The 14,674-nt window shown below is 40.7% G+C and overlaps 1 protein-coding gene across 1 annotated transcript in view; it reads left to right on the top strand.

The window, feature by feature from the left end:
* Positions 1 to 226: 226 nt before the first annotated feature.
* Positions 227 to 14,674, top strand: part of znf652 (zinc finger protein 652) — an 18,025-nt gene continuing 3,577 nt past the window's right edge. The window contains exons 1-5 of the mRNA XM_061712600.1: positions 227 to 366; positions 4,985 to 6,467; positions 9,343 to 9,490; positions 11,734 to 11,849; positions 13,701 to 13,876. Coding sequence (XP_061568584.1) covers positions 5,418 to 6,467; positions 9,343 to 9,490; positions 11,734 to 11,849; positions 13,701 to 13,876 — 1,490 coding nt within the window. The 5' untranslated portion in view covers positions 227 to 366; positions 4,985 to 5,417. The remainder of the gene's footprint in view (positions 367 to 4,984; positions 6,468 to 9,342; positions 9,491 to 11,733; positions 11,850 to 13,700; positions 13,877 to 14,674) is intronic.

The raw sequence follows: 14,674 nt of genomic DNA, 5'->3' as shown, positions 1-14,674 counted from the left end.
GACCGTCCGTCCCCCTGCTTATTAGCCACAAGCAAAGGACTGTGGCAAAAAAAATAAATAAATAAACCCAACATGTCCACAAAGACGACAAGTGACGGTGCCCTGCTCTGCGAACGCACGTCCGACCAGTTAAAGGGGGGAGAAAGTTGCGCTTGTGAATCTGTGCAACTCTGATTGCAACGACGGCAGGAAAGAGGTCGCTCTTCCACGGAAGGTAAGCAAGCAAAGCAAGCAAAGCAAGCAAGCCAACCCCTGTGAGAAAGCTTGTTTGCTTTAGTTTAGTTTGCACCGGCCGTGACAGCCGGCGGGAGAGGCGCGCACCGCGGCCGCTGTCACCACCACGGTTAAAACGCTGCAGCGGCCAAAGTAAGTGCAACATTATAACGCTGGATATCTAGACGTGAAGGCTAGGGCTGGAGCTAACTAGCCATATGCCGCGTTCCATTTGTCCTCGGAAGTGGGGATTTACCAGTTCCCAGTTGGATTTTTCAACTGGAACGCCCTTCGAAGTGGGATTTCCAACTGGGAAAGTGGGAGAGTCTTCACCACCCCCGAGTTCACATTCCAAGATGGCTGCCCCGGTTGTAAACAGTAGAAGAGAGCTCTGTAAAAATTCGTAGCACTTCATTCTAGTTTTGGTCACACTAAATCAGTCGTATACAAGTATTGTTCGGCATATATATGCTGCTATAGTGTAATTTACATTTTTCATGTGGTATATGCGAACTACAATCTTGTTTTCCTACTTTGTAACTGGAACGCTGATAACTCGGCTGTGACGTTATCCCCAGTTCCCAGTTCCGACTTCCGAGGTAAATGGAACGCAGCAATAATCTGGGCGGCTTTGGGATTAAAAGAAGGAAAGAAAAGTGAAAGCATTGGTATGTAGTTGTGGCTAAAGCGCGGAGGTGGAGATAGCAGCTTTTAGGTGGCGTGTCTGCTGCAGGACGGTGAGATTATTGTGCAGGGAAAGCAGCCCGGTGGCTGCAGCTCGGGCTAATGTAGCCACGTTAGCTCGTCATGTGTGTCCAGGTCGGTGCCTGCTGGAGACTCTGCTAGCAGGCTAATGCCCAGGCCTGCACAACCTTGCTGCCATTCGTTGTACAATGTTGCCTTTTCGCTTTAACCCTTTCTGTGCTTCGTGCATTCGCGCACTACAGCTTTGCACTTCAACCTTGCATTGTTTTTATGGCGTTCTGCAAATGCAATCCCGCTTTGGGACCATTTTGCTACAATGTGGAAACCTGTTTTTGTATTTTTTTTTTCTAATGACATTTCTGTAATTCATATTATCCTAGAAACTCTTGTCAGTATCTCCTCTGTAGGAATGAGACTAATAACCTCAATCATATGCTGTAACAATGCACCTTAACCATGTCTACCTCATACTGCTGCACCTTTCACTTTTCTTTTTTATTGTGTATATATGTTAATAAGAGCTGTCATTTGTCTATTTACTGTACAGTGAGTCAAATTCCCTGACTTGGCCAAATAAACCCGATTCTGATTCTGATAAATGACAGGAGCTAACTCGTCACAGGTACTCCCAGGTAATACACTGAAGAAAATCCTAGTTAGTGCTCTTGTGAGCTGGAGGGCCAAATACCTACAGAGGCATGAAGAACTCCTGCAGTGCACCACACAGTGAGCTGGTTAAAGTCTTATGAGTTTGGACAGAGTGAGGAATGTGAACCTTCACACGGTCCTCTACAAGTTGCGAAAGAGAAATCTCATTAAAGTCTAGACTTGTGAGGGTGCGTGGATTTGAGTAGCTTTTCTGCATAGGTAGAAGAGGTAAATGTGCCACAATCACACTTACTGAGGTCTCATCTGCTTTATTATCAGAGCTAAGCTAAGGACTTGTCAACATGTGCACCATTTAATGCTCTTGGTTTTAGTGCCGTATAAGGGTTCTGCAGAGAGACTCCCATCCTGTGTCGTACATATCTTAAACCGCTGTAGCACCTATCCGGTATATTACTGGTTTTGTGGCTTACACTATGTGAAATGAGTTTCGGTTTCTCAGAATGTCTTGGAAACCTTATTGAGGAAAGCTTTGAATTGAGCTGGTGGAACAACTTTGATTTTTGCAGTTTTGCTGAGCATAGGAGTGTTTTGGATTAGTGAAGCGGGCTGTCAAAGAGAGATGTCATCATGTGCATTGATGCCTGCCTCTTTTTTTTTCCTTTATGTCTAAGGGTGCAACATTAATCTTTTAAAGCTGTTAAAAATAAAGGCTTTATGGCTTTCATCTTCTCAACTAGTTTGACCTCCAGAACTCACAAGCTGTGTAGAATATTTCTACTAATACCGAGAGTTGTGTGCTATACACGATTTTCCCACATCAAAGGGCTGCATAATTTCACAATGAGTGAAACTCAGAAATGACTCATTATTGATATTGACAAGATTGTCGAAACATTTTACACGTATCTGCAGGATCTGGTGTGTATTTATTTACACATTTGTGTTTTTTTTTTTTACAAATACATCTCCATTTTAGTCACACAAGTTTGGCAATTTTGATTAGTGTTTCTTGCCTCAAGTTTTCAAATACAATCCTTTTTTGCAAGTGATCTCTTTTATTGCTTAAAGGCACAGGTGGTTCAAAGTAAATGGGAGCAGCGGTTTCTCATGCAGTTTATGCTGCTCTGTCATCTACACACAGATTATGGCTTTGAGTCTAGGACAACCTGCAAATCGAGTCGCTCTGTCAATGCAGAACTCGCCCTCCCCCTGTAGTCTTAATGTTCTCAGAACTCCTGTCCAATTCTCAGAGAGGATCCAAGGCAGCGTGCACAGGAAGACGGGCGTGTCTCGCTTAAATCTTGTTTGTTCACACAAATAGCTAAAGTTTGTATTTTCAAAAGGAAGTGGAGATGAAAAAAAATGCATAAGATTTCAATTACAGTAATCATTTAAATAATTTTATGTTCACAGAGGGATACGTTTGTCTGTATTTGTGAGATAGTAATGAGGAAAATAGGGACACATGTTTGATGATTTTATAAGAATTAATTTCACCAAAGGCCTATTGATTTTTGAGGTACACAGAATATCTTGGCACAAATGGATCAACAAATGAAGGTTTCTATCCAATAAATAGTATTATAATGAGTAATACACTAGTGTGTTGCATTTAGCTTTCAAAAGAGTATTTGCTGTTTTGAAATGAATATGATTTTTAATCACAGATTATATTGAGCAGTTGCTACCCCTGCTTGGGTTGACTGTAACAATGTACAACACGTAACAAATGAATACATTGTTCTTTGGGTGACATATAATATACTGTGGTGCTAATTTAAAGAGTGAGCACTACCCTAAAACATATGTTATCTTAAAGCAAAATATAAAATAATATCTCTCCATTGGAAGCATTGCACATAACGTCACATTGTTCTCATTGTTCATACCGACGTACAACTGTACCTTTTTTACAAACAGTTTCACTTTAACTTTAGAGCACCACTTTGCTGTAATTCGTGTATTTGCACTTTCTGAACATGCATAATTCTTTTTGATGCATGGTTAGTATCTAAGTGCATTTCATTAGCTTAGTACCCGTACATTGACAGAGAAAATGATTATTATCTATTATCTCTATTATTATCTCTATTATCAAAAATAATCAGGCTTGTTATCTTTGCCTTAACTATTGTGTATTGTTGCTTTATAAAGAAGCCATCTTTAATAATTTCTCTTTTCATGCTCACTTGCTTTATGTTTTGACAGTTTTGCGAGCTCTTCACATAAGTCGTAACCAATTAAATGTACTAAATACAAACTAAATTTCATGCAAGTCAGGGTTTTTTGAAAATGAAAGTCTCTTTTGGCCAGTGTACGTTTTCTTCATAGGCAGCGGGTTGCTGTTTGGCAAAAGTTAAGCATAAGATGTTTGTGTAGATACTTGTAAGAGAGGATGTTTGCTGCCTCCAAGAAAGGAAATGCACTTTGTGTACTGCTCGCAGATGTTTTCTAGCAAACAAACCACCACGGTGCACACTCTGAATAGATAGCGGGGTGTGTGAAGCTGTTCGACGTCAGGCACCTGTCACCCACAAACACCTCCGTAAGGTTGCACTCAAATCCCCGACTGTACCAATAATGCAATTAGAAGTCCAAAAAAGTATGTTTCACTTGTGTACCCTTTTTTTCAGTCTTTAACTTGTCTAAACATGTTAACCCTAAAAAAAAGTGGAGCATACAGGCTTTACTGACAGGCTGAAATACGGTTTCCTGTGGTTGTATCTGCAATACAAGCTCCTGAGCTGTGGTTACTCTACACTCTAACAGTCAATGGGAGATGTGTGCATGTGTGATGTTTCAAACAAAAAAATGGATCTTGTGTTTAATCAGTGCTTCTCCAGCTATTTCATTACAGCTTTTTGTTTTTAGAAAGTGTTTATCTTTTATAATCTGCCCCTTATGTTACCCTACACATACTTGATGCATATTTGCAGCTAACATGGGGTTATGACAGGAGGACGTATTTAGTATTAACATCCAGAATATAGATAGGCAAGGTGATTTTTATCTTTGCTTATGCATAGTCCAGTGCAGCTTGTGGTACAAACAAGCTTATCTTCCTTTAAAGGTCATGTTTAAAAAAGAAAATGTCAGTCTTGTGGAAGATGAGTTCAATCCAATATTTTAGGAATAACACGTCTTGTTTAGATGTTGTAAAAAATTTGAGAAGTGCGATCTATTTCGCTGTCACTTTAGAAATCAAACTATCAATTATATTTGATGAGATGGAGAGATATTTAGTCTGCACAACTGCTGCAACTTCAATTCACTGATATTTGTTTGTGAAAGCTGCGGTTTCAACTCCCACATAGAGCACTGCAGCGTTTGTGGGCAAATGTGCCAAGTACTGTTTAAAACTCGAGCGTGGCAGGTAGTATCTCAAGTGAAACAAAAGAGCGAAAGCACGCCTCCTCTAAACTCATCTATGTTTTTTTCTTTTTCACATCTTTTCTAGGTCACGTACAGTAAATGGATGTTCAAGCAAGACGGAGGTCCTTTCAGAAGCGCTCTGTCTGGAATCCAGCAGACCTTTACTTTCTTTGCAGTTTGAAGACATCGACACCTTTCAGAGCTCCAGTTCTCACGGCATCTAAAGCTGATTTGTAATTGGCTTTGTAAAAGCACATGGAACCAAAATTGGGACATTTTTTATGTCTTTCCAACTGCATTTCCTACCCGGGACAGCATGGACGCTCTCTTTGAATCAGGTTGACTCTGTCTTACCTCATCCCCTCCTTCCTGTCTCTGCAGTAGGAGGGTGGGGGATCGGCGTCACATCCCCTGCCCTTCCTTATAGGCCAGGCCAGTCTTCCTAGGTGTCATAGACAGCTAGTCTTTTGCATTATCTTGCACGAGTCCCGACCAACTCCACCCTTCCAACCCTCTTCATGAAATCCTGCCAAAGCTTCAAGGAGGACGTTTCCGTGCCCGGTCTTGGCGGGATGTCTCAGGACGAGGGACACAGGGCGCCGGTGTCCCAGTCCTACTATCACTCTCCTAACCCAGACCTAGACTTGATGGGAAAGGTCTTTAAGAGGGAGGTTGGCGGAAAGCCTTATTCTGTGCTAGTGGACAATAAAATGGCGGCCAAGGCATCCGTCGGAGACCCGGGCATCGGTCAGCTGGCCTCTTCGCACGTGACGCCTCAGCAGCATCAGCAGTACTTCAGAGAGGGAGGACCTGGGCAGGACGCGGGAACACAAGGTTCCCAATCAGGCAACGACGGATCGTCTGAAGACACTGAAGATGAGGACGAGGAAGAGGAGGGTGAGGACTGTGAGGAGGGGTACAAGCGCGAGCAGATCATTGTGGAAGTTAACCTGAACAACCAGACACTTCATGTATCTAAGGGGGACAATAAAACTGGAGCCGCAGCAGATGACTCTGAGAGAGCTGGAAGTGATGAGGAGGATGAGGAGGAGGAGGAAGAGGACGAAGAAGAGGAAGAGGAGGAGGATGAAGAGGAAGAGGAAGAAGAGGATGATGACGACACCCATGACGAAGAAGACGAGGAGGAAGAAGAGATTGAAAGTCAAAGGTTGCGGTCCAAAAGAACCCGTCGAGGTGCCAGCGGTGCTTCAGCCGCCAGCCAGCCGCAGAGGAAAAGCCTCCGGACGGCTCTGAGCGCCGCCCCGGCCGGGATGACCACCAGGGGACGGAGGAAGCGCATCGAGACGCCAAAGAGCAAGCGCAGGTCAGGCAGGTCGGCTCCCTCCTCCGCAGGCACCACAACAGCAGGAGGGAAGGCAGAGATAGAGGAGAAGGAGATCCTGGCGTGTGAAAAGTGTCCAAGAGTGTTCAACACACGCTGGTACCTGGAGAAGCACATGAACGTCACACACAGACGGATGCAGATCTGTGACAAGTGTGGCAAGAAGTTCGTCTTGGAGAGCGAGCTGGCGCTGCATCAGCAGACCGACTGTGAGAAGAACATCCAGGTACGTTTTTCATCTGTTACTGTTGTCATTTTTCTTGTAGATTTTATTCTGAGTAAGGGAGTCCAGTCTAGGAATGGGTGATATTTTACAGTTCACGATATACCGTCAAAAAAATTCCTCACGATAAGACTTTGTCATCTCGCGGTAAAAATAATAAATACCCTGATTTATGGGGAAGGAAGGAAGGAAGGAAGGAAGGAAGGAAGGAAGGAAGGAAGGAAGGAAGGAAGGAAGGAAGGAAGGAAGGAAGGAAGGAAGGAAGGAAGGAAGGAAGGAAGGAAGGAAGGAAGGAAGGAAGGAAGGAAGGAAGGAAGGAAGGAAGGAAGGAAGGAAGGAAGGGAGGAAGGGAGGAAGGGAGGAAGGAAGGAAGGAAGGAAGGGAAGGAAGGAGAGAGATGAGAGCAGAAGGAAGGGAAGGAGAGAGATGAGAGCAGAAGGAAGGGAAGGAGAGAGATGAGAGCAGAAGGAAGGGAAGGAGAGAGATGAGAGCAGAAGGAAGGGAAGGAGAGAGATGAGAGCAGAAGGAAGGGAAGGAGAGAGATGAGAGCAGAAGGAAGGGAAGGAGGAGATGAGAGCAGAAGGAAGGGAAGAAGGAGATGAGAGCAGAAGGAAGGGAAGAAGGAGATGAGAGCAGAAGGAAGGGAAGAAGGAGATGAGAGCAGAAGGAAGGGAAGAAGGAGATGAGAGCAGAAGGAAGGGAAGAAGGAGATGAGAGCAGAAGGAAGGAAATGAGCCTGAAAGAAAGAAAAAAAGGATAAATTCCCGTTGATTACGTTTTTGTGTAACAAACATGGCGGATCTGAGAGCGAGATAGATTTATAGTTGAAAAGGTGGAGTTGAATTGTTTTGTTTTTTTATCGTCGTTATCGGGATAAATGCCAGTAATTATCGTGATACATTTTTTTTAGTCCATCCCTAGTCCAGTCCCAAGGTTGTCACCTTGGTAGGTAATCAAACAACAAAGTACCTGGTAGTAAATCTACTGCAGTGTGTTGGTCATTTATTTACTGAATGAAAGCTGGTTTCCTGGATGCATATTGTTTTATAGTTTATATGAAAAAGGGAAGGTGTTTATTTTGGCTGTGAGGTACAAAGTTTATCTTGTGTAAAGAAAAGATAACATTTCTCAAGTGAAAATTTGATTTTGAGTGTTTGTAATGCAAAAACTTGGAGAAACTGCTACAGATTCTTCAACACTGAACTTCCAGCTTCAGTTGCCACCAAACAAACTTACACACACTTATTTAAGGAGTCCGATATTACCATCAAGTCATCTGTTGTTCATAGGTCTATTCATTATTTATTTCTCCAACACTGCAAAAGTTGATTCAGCATTTTGATTGTAGAGTTGTACGAAATGCTGTTATACATCTTCATGAAACTTAATTACAAAAACCGTCTTTGTATCTTTTCATTAAAGCTTCATTAAACTCATTTGGCTGTATTCTCAGTAGTCATCATGTTTGGCATGGATTGTTTTTAGTCTTGCACATCTCGCTCTGTTCTGGTTCAAATTGTAAAATGAAGACAGAGTGAGAGATAGGTAAAGAGATGAGCCAAAGAAAATTACGGTACAAATTTATGTCATTCATTTATTTGCTAATACGCACCTTTTCAGCTGGGGAGCAGTTAGGGTTTAGGGCCTTGCCTCCGTGCTTCATCCTTGTTGCTTGAACCTGGTCCTCCCGACCCAAGCCCACCTCTGTAGCCACTAGACTACCGCTCCCCGATTTTTACCATCGACCCCGTCTGACAAAGGCCCTGTTAGCCCAACTTTACATACAGGTAGTTGCTGGAAGTGGATTTACTGACCTATACTACGTTGACAACTAATATGAATTGTTATAAAGAGTTTGCTAGAAGAGATGAAGCCTAGTGAAGTACTTGGTCATTTTTCCAGTATGTGTTTCCTAAGAAGGCTCAACTATTTCTTATCTGATTCAGTAGAATAATCTGTATACTGTTGGAATAACCAAATAATCAGTAGTTGCCGCCCAAGCCGTGGCGTTAGTATGAACATCTCCACTCTTATTTTGCTGAGTTTGATTCACATCCTGGGTTTATTTGAAGAACCGATGTGAGATTATCTTTGTGGGAAGGGTTGTGTTTATCTCTGAAACTTATGGCACATCTTTGTTTTCCAGCAACAGACACTAAAAAATGAAAGTCTAGTGTCCACAACACAAACCTGTTAAGATAAGCATCTGGACTTTTTCTCCACTGCTAGATTTGGCCCCTATGACGTCAGTCAGTTTATCTTAAAAAGACGTGAAACGTGTTTTATTACAAATATTGGCCTGTATTGCAAGAAGGGATGTCAGGCCTAAAACTGACTGGTGCAGGTCTTTTAGATCTTATGTGACTAAGTTAAGCATTTAGATCATCCCAAACCCCCCCATGTGAAAGAAGATGCCATTGTACTTTGTAGAAGGACAGAATCATATGTTTTGAGTTTCAGACAAAAGCTTCAAAGCAACTTTAATCTTCTGCAACAGACAAGTCAGAGTTTAAAAGTTCAATGAACCTGTAAAGTTAACTTTGAAATTTAAGTCTTTTAATGAGTGCCGAATCACGTCATTCAGATTCAGAGAACAAAGCTGGAAAAGGTCACAACACAAATACTCCCCGTTGGCTTATATAAATTATTTAAAAAGTTTTCAACACAGTGAATTAGTGTTCAGGATCTTCACGTTTTAAAGTTCTACAATGATATCCAATCTGTTATTTAACTCTTCCCAGAACATACAGTATTCATGACATGCTTGATTCCTTCTCTCTGCCAGTAGATGGAGCTGCTGTTTCATGAAACAGGTGTGATTTATCAGCGAGAACTGTGTGATTAATCTTTATATTTCTGTCTTTTTGCTTTTCCTCAGTGTGTCTCTTGCAACAAGTCCTTTAAGAAGCTGTGGTCACTGCATGAGCACATTAAGATTGTGCACGGCTATGCAGAGAAGAAGTTCTCATGTGAAATCTGTGAGAAGAAGTTCTATACAATGGCTCATGTCCGTAAGCACATGGTCGGTAAGTCTGGCCTTCATTTAGATCCTCATCAAAGCTGCACAGTCAACACTGTTAAACAAAACACATTAACATTTTATGTCTTGTTTTCTTTAAATGTATGCTGGCATATTTTATATTTTAAAGGCATTTTCATGGGATTTTTTCCCTTTATTGTTTCTAGGTATAGTGTGTAGTTTTTACGATTTTTTTTTTTTTTTTTTTTAAATCATTTTCTGTCAAGTTTGTTAGTTGTTTTAACTCAAAAATATCATGCGCAAACAGTCAGAAAATGGTTATTTATATCACTTTTTTTTTTTTAAATCCAATGAAACCTTGCCTTTTATCTCTCTGAAAATGATGTTAACCACGTAGTTCTTTTTTCTTTTGTCCTCCTTCATCGGCCTCATTTCACGTCAGTGTAGATGCATTTTTCTATTTTAGGCCTGCAACACAGTTCAAAGAAAATGGATCAGTAAAGCCTTTACCACATTGTAAATTTGCCATCGCTTCTCCCAGAGCTTCACAAAGTATTCTGTCATTGAAAAGGCCAAATAAGGAAGTGTTTCACGCGTGTTCTTCCTGCAAACATGTCTTAAGGTGTGCATCAGTACGGCGTCGTTGCTATATGTTTTGTTCATAAATCCGCTACACTTTTCCTCCTGGGAACGAGGTCGTCTGCAGGCAGGCCAGTCCAGGGCCGAATATATATATATATATATATATATATATATATATAGTTTTGAATTATCCGTGGTCTTAAAGGCAGCATATGTTGCACGATGGCTGCTTTTAAAACCACATACATTGCACAACATACTGGTCTGGTCATGATTGTATGTCAAAGCATGCTCCCACAGGGCGACTCAGAAACCACTCTCGTGACCATGGCGACCAACATCTCCTGAAGTAGCACATTGTATTATGGAATACAGTGTTTCAAGTCAACTAGGCATGTGTCCCAGAAATAGTCTTGTTGTTTTTATTTTATTTATGTATACATTTGTTTTGAGTGCTTCATATTGTGAGGTTACTCAACTGGGTTCTACGTCTTGCCAAACTGGTACGCACTAGTAGTGCAGATGCAGTGTAAGAACGGCCAATAATCGTCACGTACTTTTCTGGATTATTACTGCCAGCACAGAAGCATAAATGACCTTCACGAATGACACTAATCCGACACCGGACCGTCATTCGTGCCTGGGTTTTGAAATCGTTGCTGATGCAGCTCTGGTGGTCCCTTTCATCCCTGGTCCAGAGCACATGGTGAACGTTTCTTGTAGGAAAGGGGGAAAAACAAACCCATCTAATACTATATCTAATGTCTCTGTGATGGACCATCACAGATACATTAGACACATCAATCTCACCTCTGGACAAGGTTAACAGCGCTTCTTTTTTTGCATAATAATGGTGGGGTGGCATTAATGAATTAATCTCCTTGTTATCATGCTTGACAGGTTTGCTAAAGTAATCTCTTTAACCTGCCATTACCTCAGCTATTGATGTTAAGGCTTCAGATCTTGTCAATTATTCATTAAAACTTTTCCGGAGTCCTTGAAGTGTTTAATGATGAGATTCACTGCAGAAGGAAATGTAGGACAATCCCTCCCCATCTTTTAGGAAACTTTTCTTTCCCTCCCTCTCTCTCTGTCTTTCTCCGCCCTTACAGATTAATTAAGAAACTAAAGATCCTCTACTAATCTTATCCGTCCTTCCATAAATGTTTTGTAATTTTTCCTAAAACTCAGTCACTTGTCGACTTCACTTACTTGATATAGCACACACACACACACACACACACACACACACACACACACACACACACACACCTGGTCACACAACCTTGATGGCATTACATTTCCAACCACCAACTTCTGGAGTGTGTTGCAGGGGTGAAATTCAAAAAATACTAAGAAATAAGAGTCAAAATAAATATACAAATTGTTGTTGTGGTTTTAATTTATTTTTCCCGGTAGTACATTTTTTTTTCTGATTTAAAGATTTATTTTTTTTACTTAACATGCAGATATACTGATATTCCATATATGCTGAATGTTTAGAAATAACATTTTTCATTGAAAAAAAAACAACTATTTTCTTGCTTTTAATTTGGACTTTCCAGAGAACCGCATTCTGTTCAAGTTTTCAACATCAGAATATCATACCAGTGTGGTTTATCCTGTCTGAAACTTTAAAATAGTTTGACCAGCTATCATCCACTGCTGTTTTGCTTCTTTTTCATTCAATCTTCTCCCCAATTCCAGCTCACACTAAAGACATGCCGTTCACCTGTGAGACATGTGGGAAGTCGTTTAAACGCAGCATGTCATTAAAAGTTCATTCACTCCAGCACTCTGGGGAAAAGCCCTTCCGTTGTGAGGTAAGATGCTCCCGCTGCAGCGCTGTTGTTGTGAGATGTAACTAAGAATGAGAAAATGTAATCCTTCAGAAAGTTATATATTGGTTATGAAGGTTATCTTGCCGCAGAGGTGAGATCGAAAAAACTCGGGCAGGGAGGAATTTTTATTTATTTTTGCTGAGTTTTATTTATTTTTAATTACTTATTGGTTTTAATTTGTTTTTTATGTTGTGTGTAAATGTTTTATATACTATAGTATTATTTATCTATTTGTTTTTTAGCACTGACTGATGACACTTTTAATTTCGTTGTTATATGACGATAATCTAACGGCTAGAACAGCATTTTGTTAGATTCCTGTGCTGTTCGTGGACCATTGAAGACTTCATGACTGAGATCCTGAACGATGACTTTAAAATGACAGCTGTATTAACAATATCTCCACTTTTGAAAAGATGCTCTATTAGTTAATCCATGTCTGTCTGTGTGGCACGACTGAAGTGTACAGTTGGGATGAATGTCTCATTGTGCCTCCAAAACCTTCGTCAAGGTGCTTTAAATTCAGTATTCTGGGAATGTGTACCGTGTGGTTTGTGAACACCTCCAGATATTCAGTTTATTCAGTTGGTGTATGTCATTTTCCAGCTTCCCTGTGTTAAGTATTCAGCAAACAGTGCTCTCATTAGAGTTGTATAAACGAACGAAAGTTAAACCGTGTCAGATATTAGAAAGCCAATCATAAACGGTGTTGACACATAAATTGACGCATGAGCTACTGTTAGAATAACTGTTCAGGATAATCCTCCAACCTTTGGAAACTATTTTGTGCATCCACATTTCATAGTTTATTCCTCTTCCACATGGTTGGGTAAAAATGACTTTCTTGTCACTCTCTGGATTGTTGTCCAGTCTCAAGTGCTGACGGCTTGCTGGTTTCTCTCTCTCTCTGGACCTTTTAGATGTCGATGCCACACAGAGAACTTTAGTTTGGGTGGAGTTGCTCTAATTAAATGTTTTAAGTAAGCCCACGCTGTAAGATGTAATTACATACTTGAGTATATGTAATGTATAGACCACTCCCATCTGTGAACCAGGAAGACCAGATGGAAAGAGCTAGACCCCCCCGGCCCCTCCCTCCTTACAGACATTTATTTAGTCAGGTGGTGCCACTGAAATTATAAATACTTCACCTCTGGAAAAGAACTGACCAAAGAAAGCTTTATAGTGCAAACAAAAAAGTGTTGGCGTTGTGGGTGAGACCAATGGTACTCAATCTTCCTCATAAAAGTATATCCTTTTGGGAGGAAATGTATAATCTTTTTTTAATTATACTGAAAATGTTGAATTCCTGTCAGATTTGATAATCAGCTGATGTGTTTCTAAAAATAACTTCCTATTTAAATTATGTTTTTTAATTACACATCTTACACTAGAAATGTCCTTTAGGCAACAACACTGACAAACAAACATCTTTAAGAGTATTTTTAATCATTTAAATGTTAATATTTCAGACTTATGGCTCAGTTTCATTTGCAGGCGTGAACTAGGTTTTTCTGCAGTATTTCCTCCATTTTTAAATCTCAGTTTATGTTGGGGTGATGCTGGCCTCTCGTCATGTTTGTACAGGGAAACTAAAACATGCAAAAACGAACAGAACTCTGCAGGACATCGTTCTAAATTAAGAAATGTACTCTTTGGTAACCCTGAAAGCTATTTACAACGAGTTGATGCAAAAGTATAGGTTTCTCTTTCTACGTAGTCATGTGAGTGGATAATTTTATTCATTTATTGTGTTTGTGTGTGTGTGGGTGTGTCCACACTTCTCCACCGACCTGTTTGCATCTCTGAACGCCTCTCCTGTCTCTGCTGCAGAACTGTGACGAGCGGTTCCAGTACAAATACCAGCTGCGCTCCCACATGAGCATTCACATCGGACACAAGCAGTTCATGTGCCAGTGGTGTGGCAAAGACTTCAACATGAAACAGTATTTTGATGAGCACATGAAGACCCATACAGGTGGGGAGACCAGTCTTCTTTGTGCACATTGGTAAACACTCAGTCCAGCTGTGCCAGGGTTCTTTGGTCCTGTTGGCATTTTTGACCCCATAATTTTCAGCTAGACGGTGTCTAGCTTAAAAACCGATTTAGGCCACAGAAGCACATGTCTGAGCCTGGTAAGAATTTTAAACAATAAGGAAAGAAAGAATGATATTTTTGTCAGCAGGCTGTAGTTGCTGCCGACTAAAACCCTCCTGGAATAGTTTCCAATGATCCTGGAGGGATGAGGATACATTCTGGTGTAAATGGAAACAAACTAAAAAAGCTGTTTTGACTTAAACTGATTTTATGTATTTATTCCTTTAAATGTTTATTTTATTTATTTATTTATTTAAAAGGACAATGTGCAGGTACATTAAAAAGATGGCTGCACCAGAGTTAGCCACAAGCTAATTTCCATCTGTAGTCCTTGACAAACATAAATACTACACATTAGGGTTTACAATGACAGTGTTCAAATACAAATACAAGAAACAGACTACTGTACAATGTCCTGAAACCACTTAGTGCAAGTACAAAATACAGACTGATTAAAATAACATAGATTAGAATAATTGAGCCTAAAATAAGGTTGGGTCAAGATAAATAAATCAGAAAATCCAAATGCCATCAGATGGTACCCACAAAGGAACCATCGGATGGCCAAATACCCGTACGGTAGGAATGGGCGATATTTTACCGTTCACGATATACCGTCAAAAAAATTCCTCACGGTAAGAATTTGTCATCTCGCGGTAAAAACGATAAATTGACGTTTTTGTGTAAAGCTGGATTTATGGTTCTGCGT

The sequence above is a fragment of the Cololabis saira genome, chromosome 21, assembly GCF_033807715.1.
Source record: "Cololabis saira isolate AMF1-May2022 chromosome 21, fColSai1.1, whole genome shotgun sequence".
Classification (NCBI taxonomy): Eukaryota; Metazoa; Chordata; class Actinopteri; order Beloniformes; family Belonidae; genus Cololabis; species Cololabis saira.
This window is presented reverse-complemented; position numbering and strand designations above follow the sequence as displayed.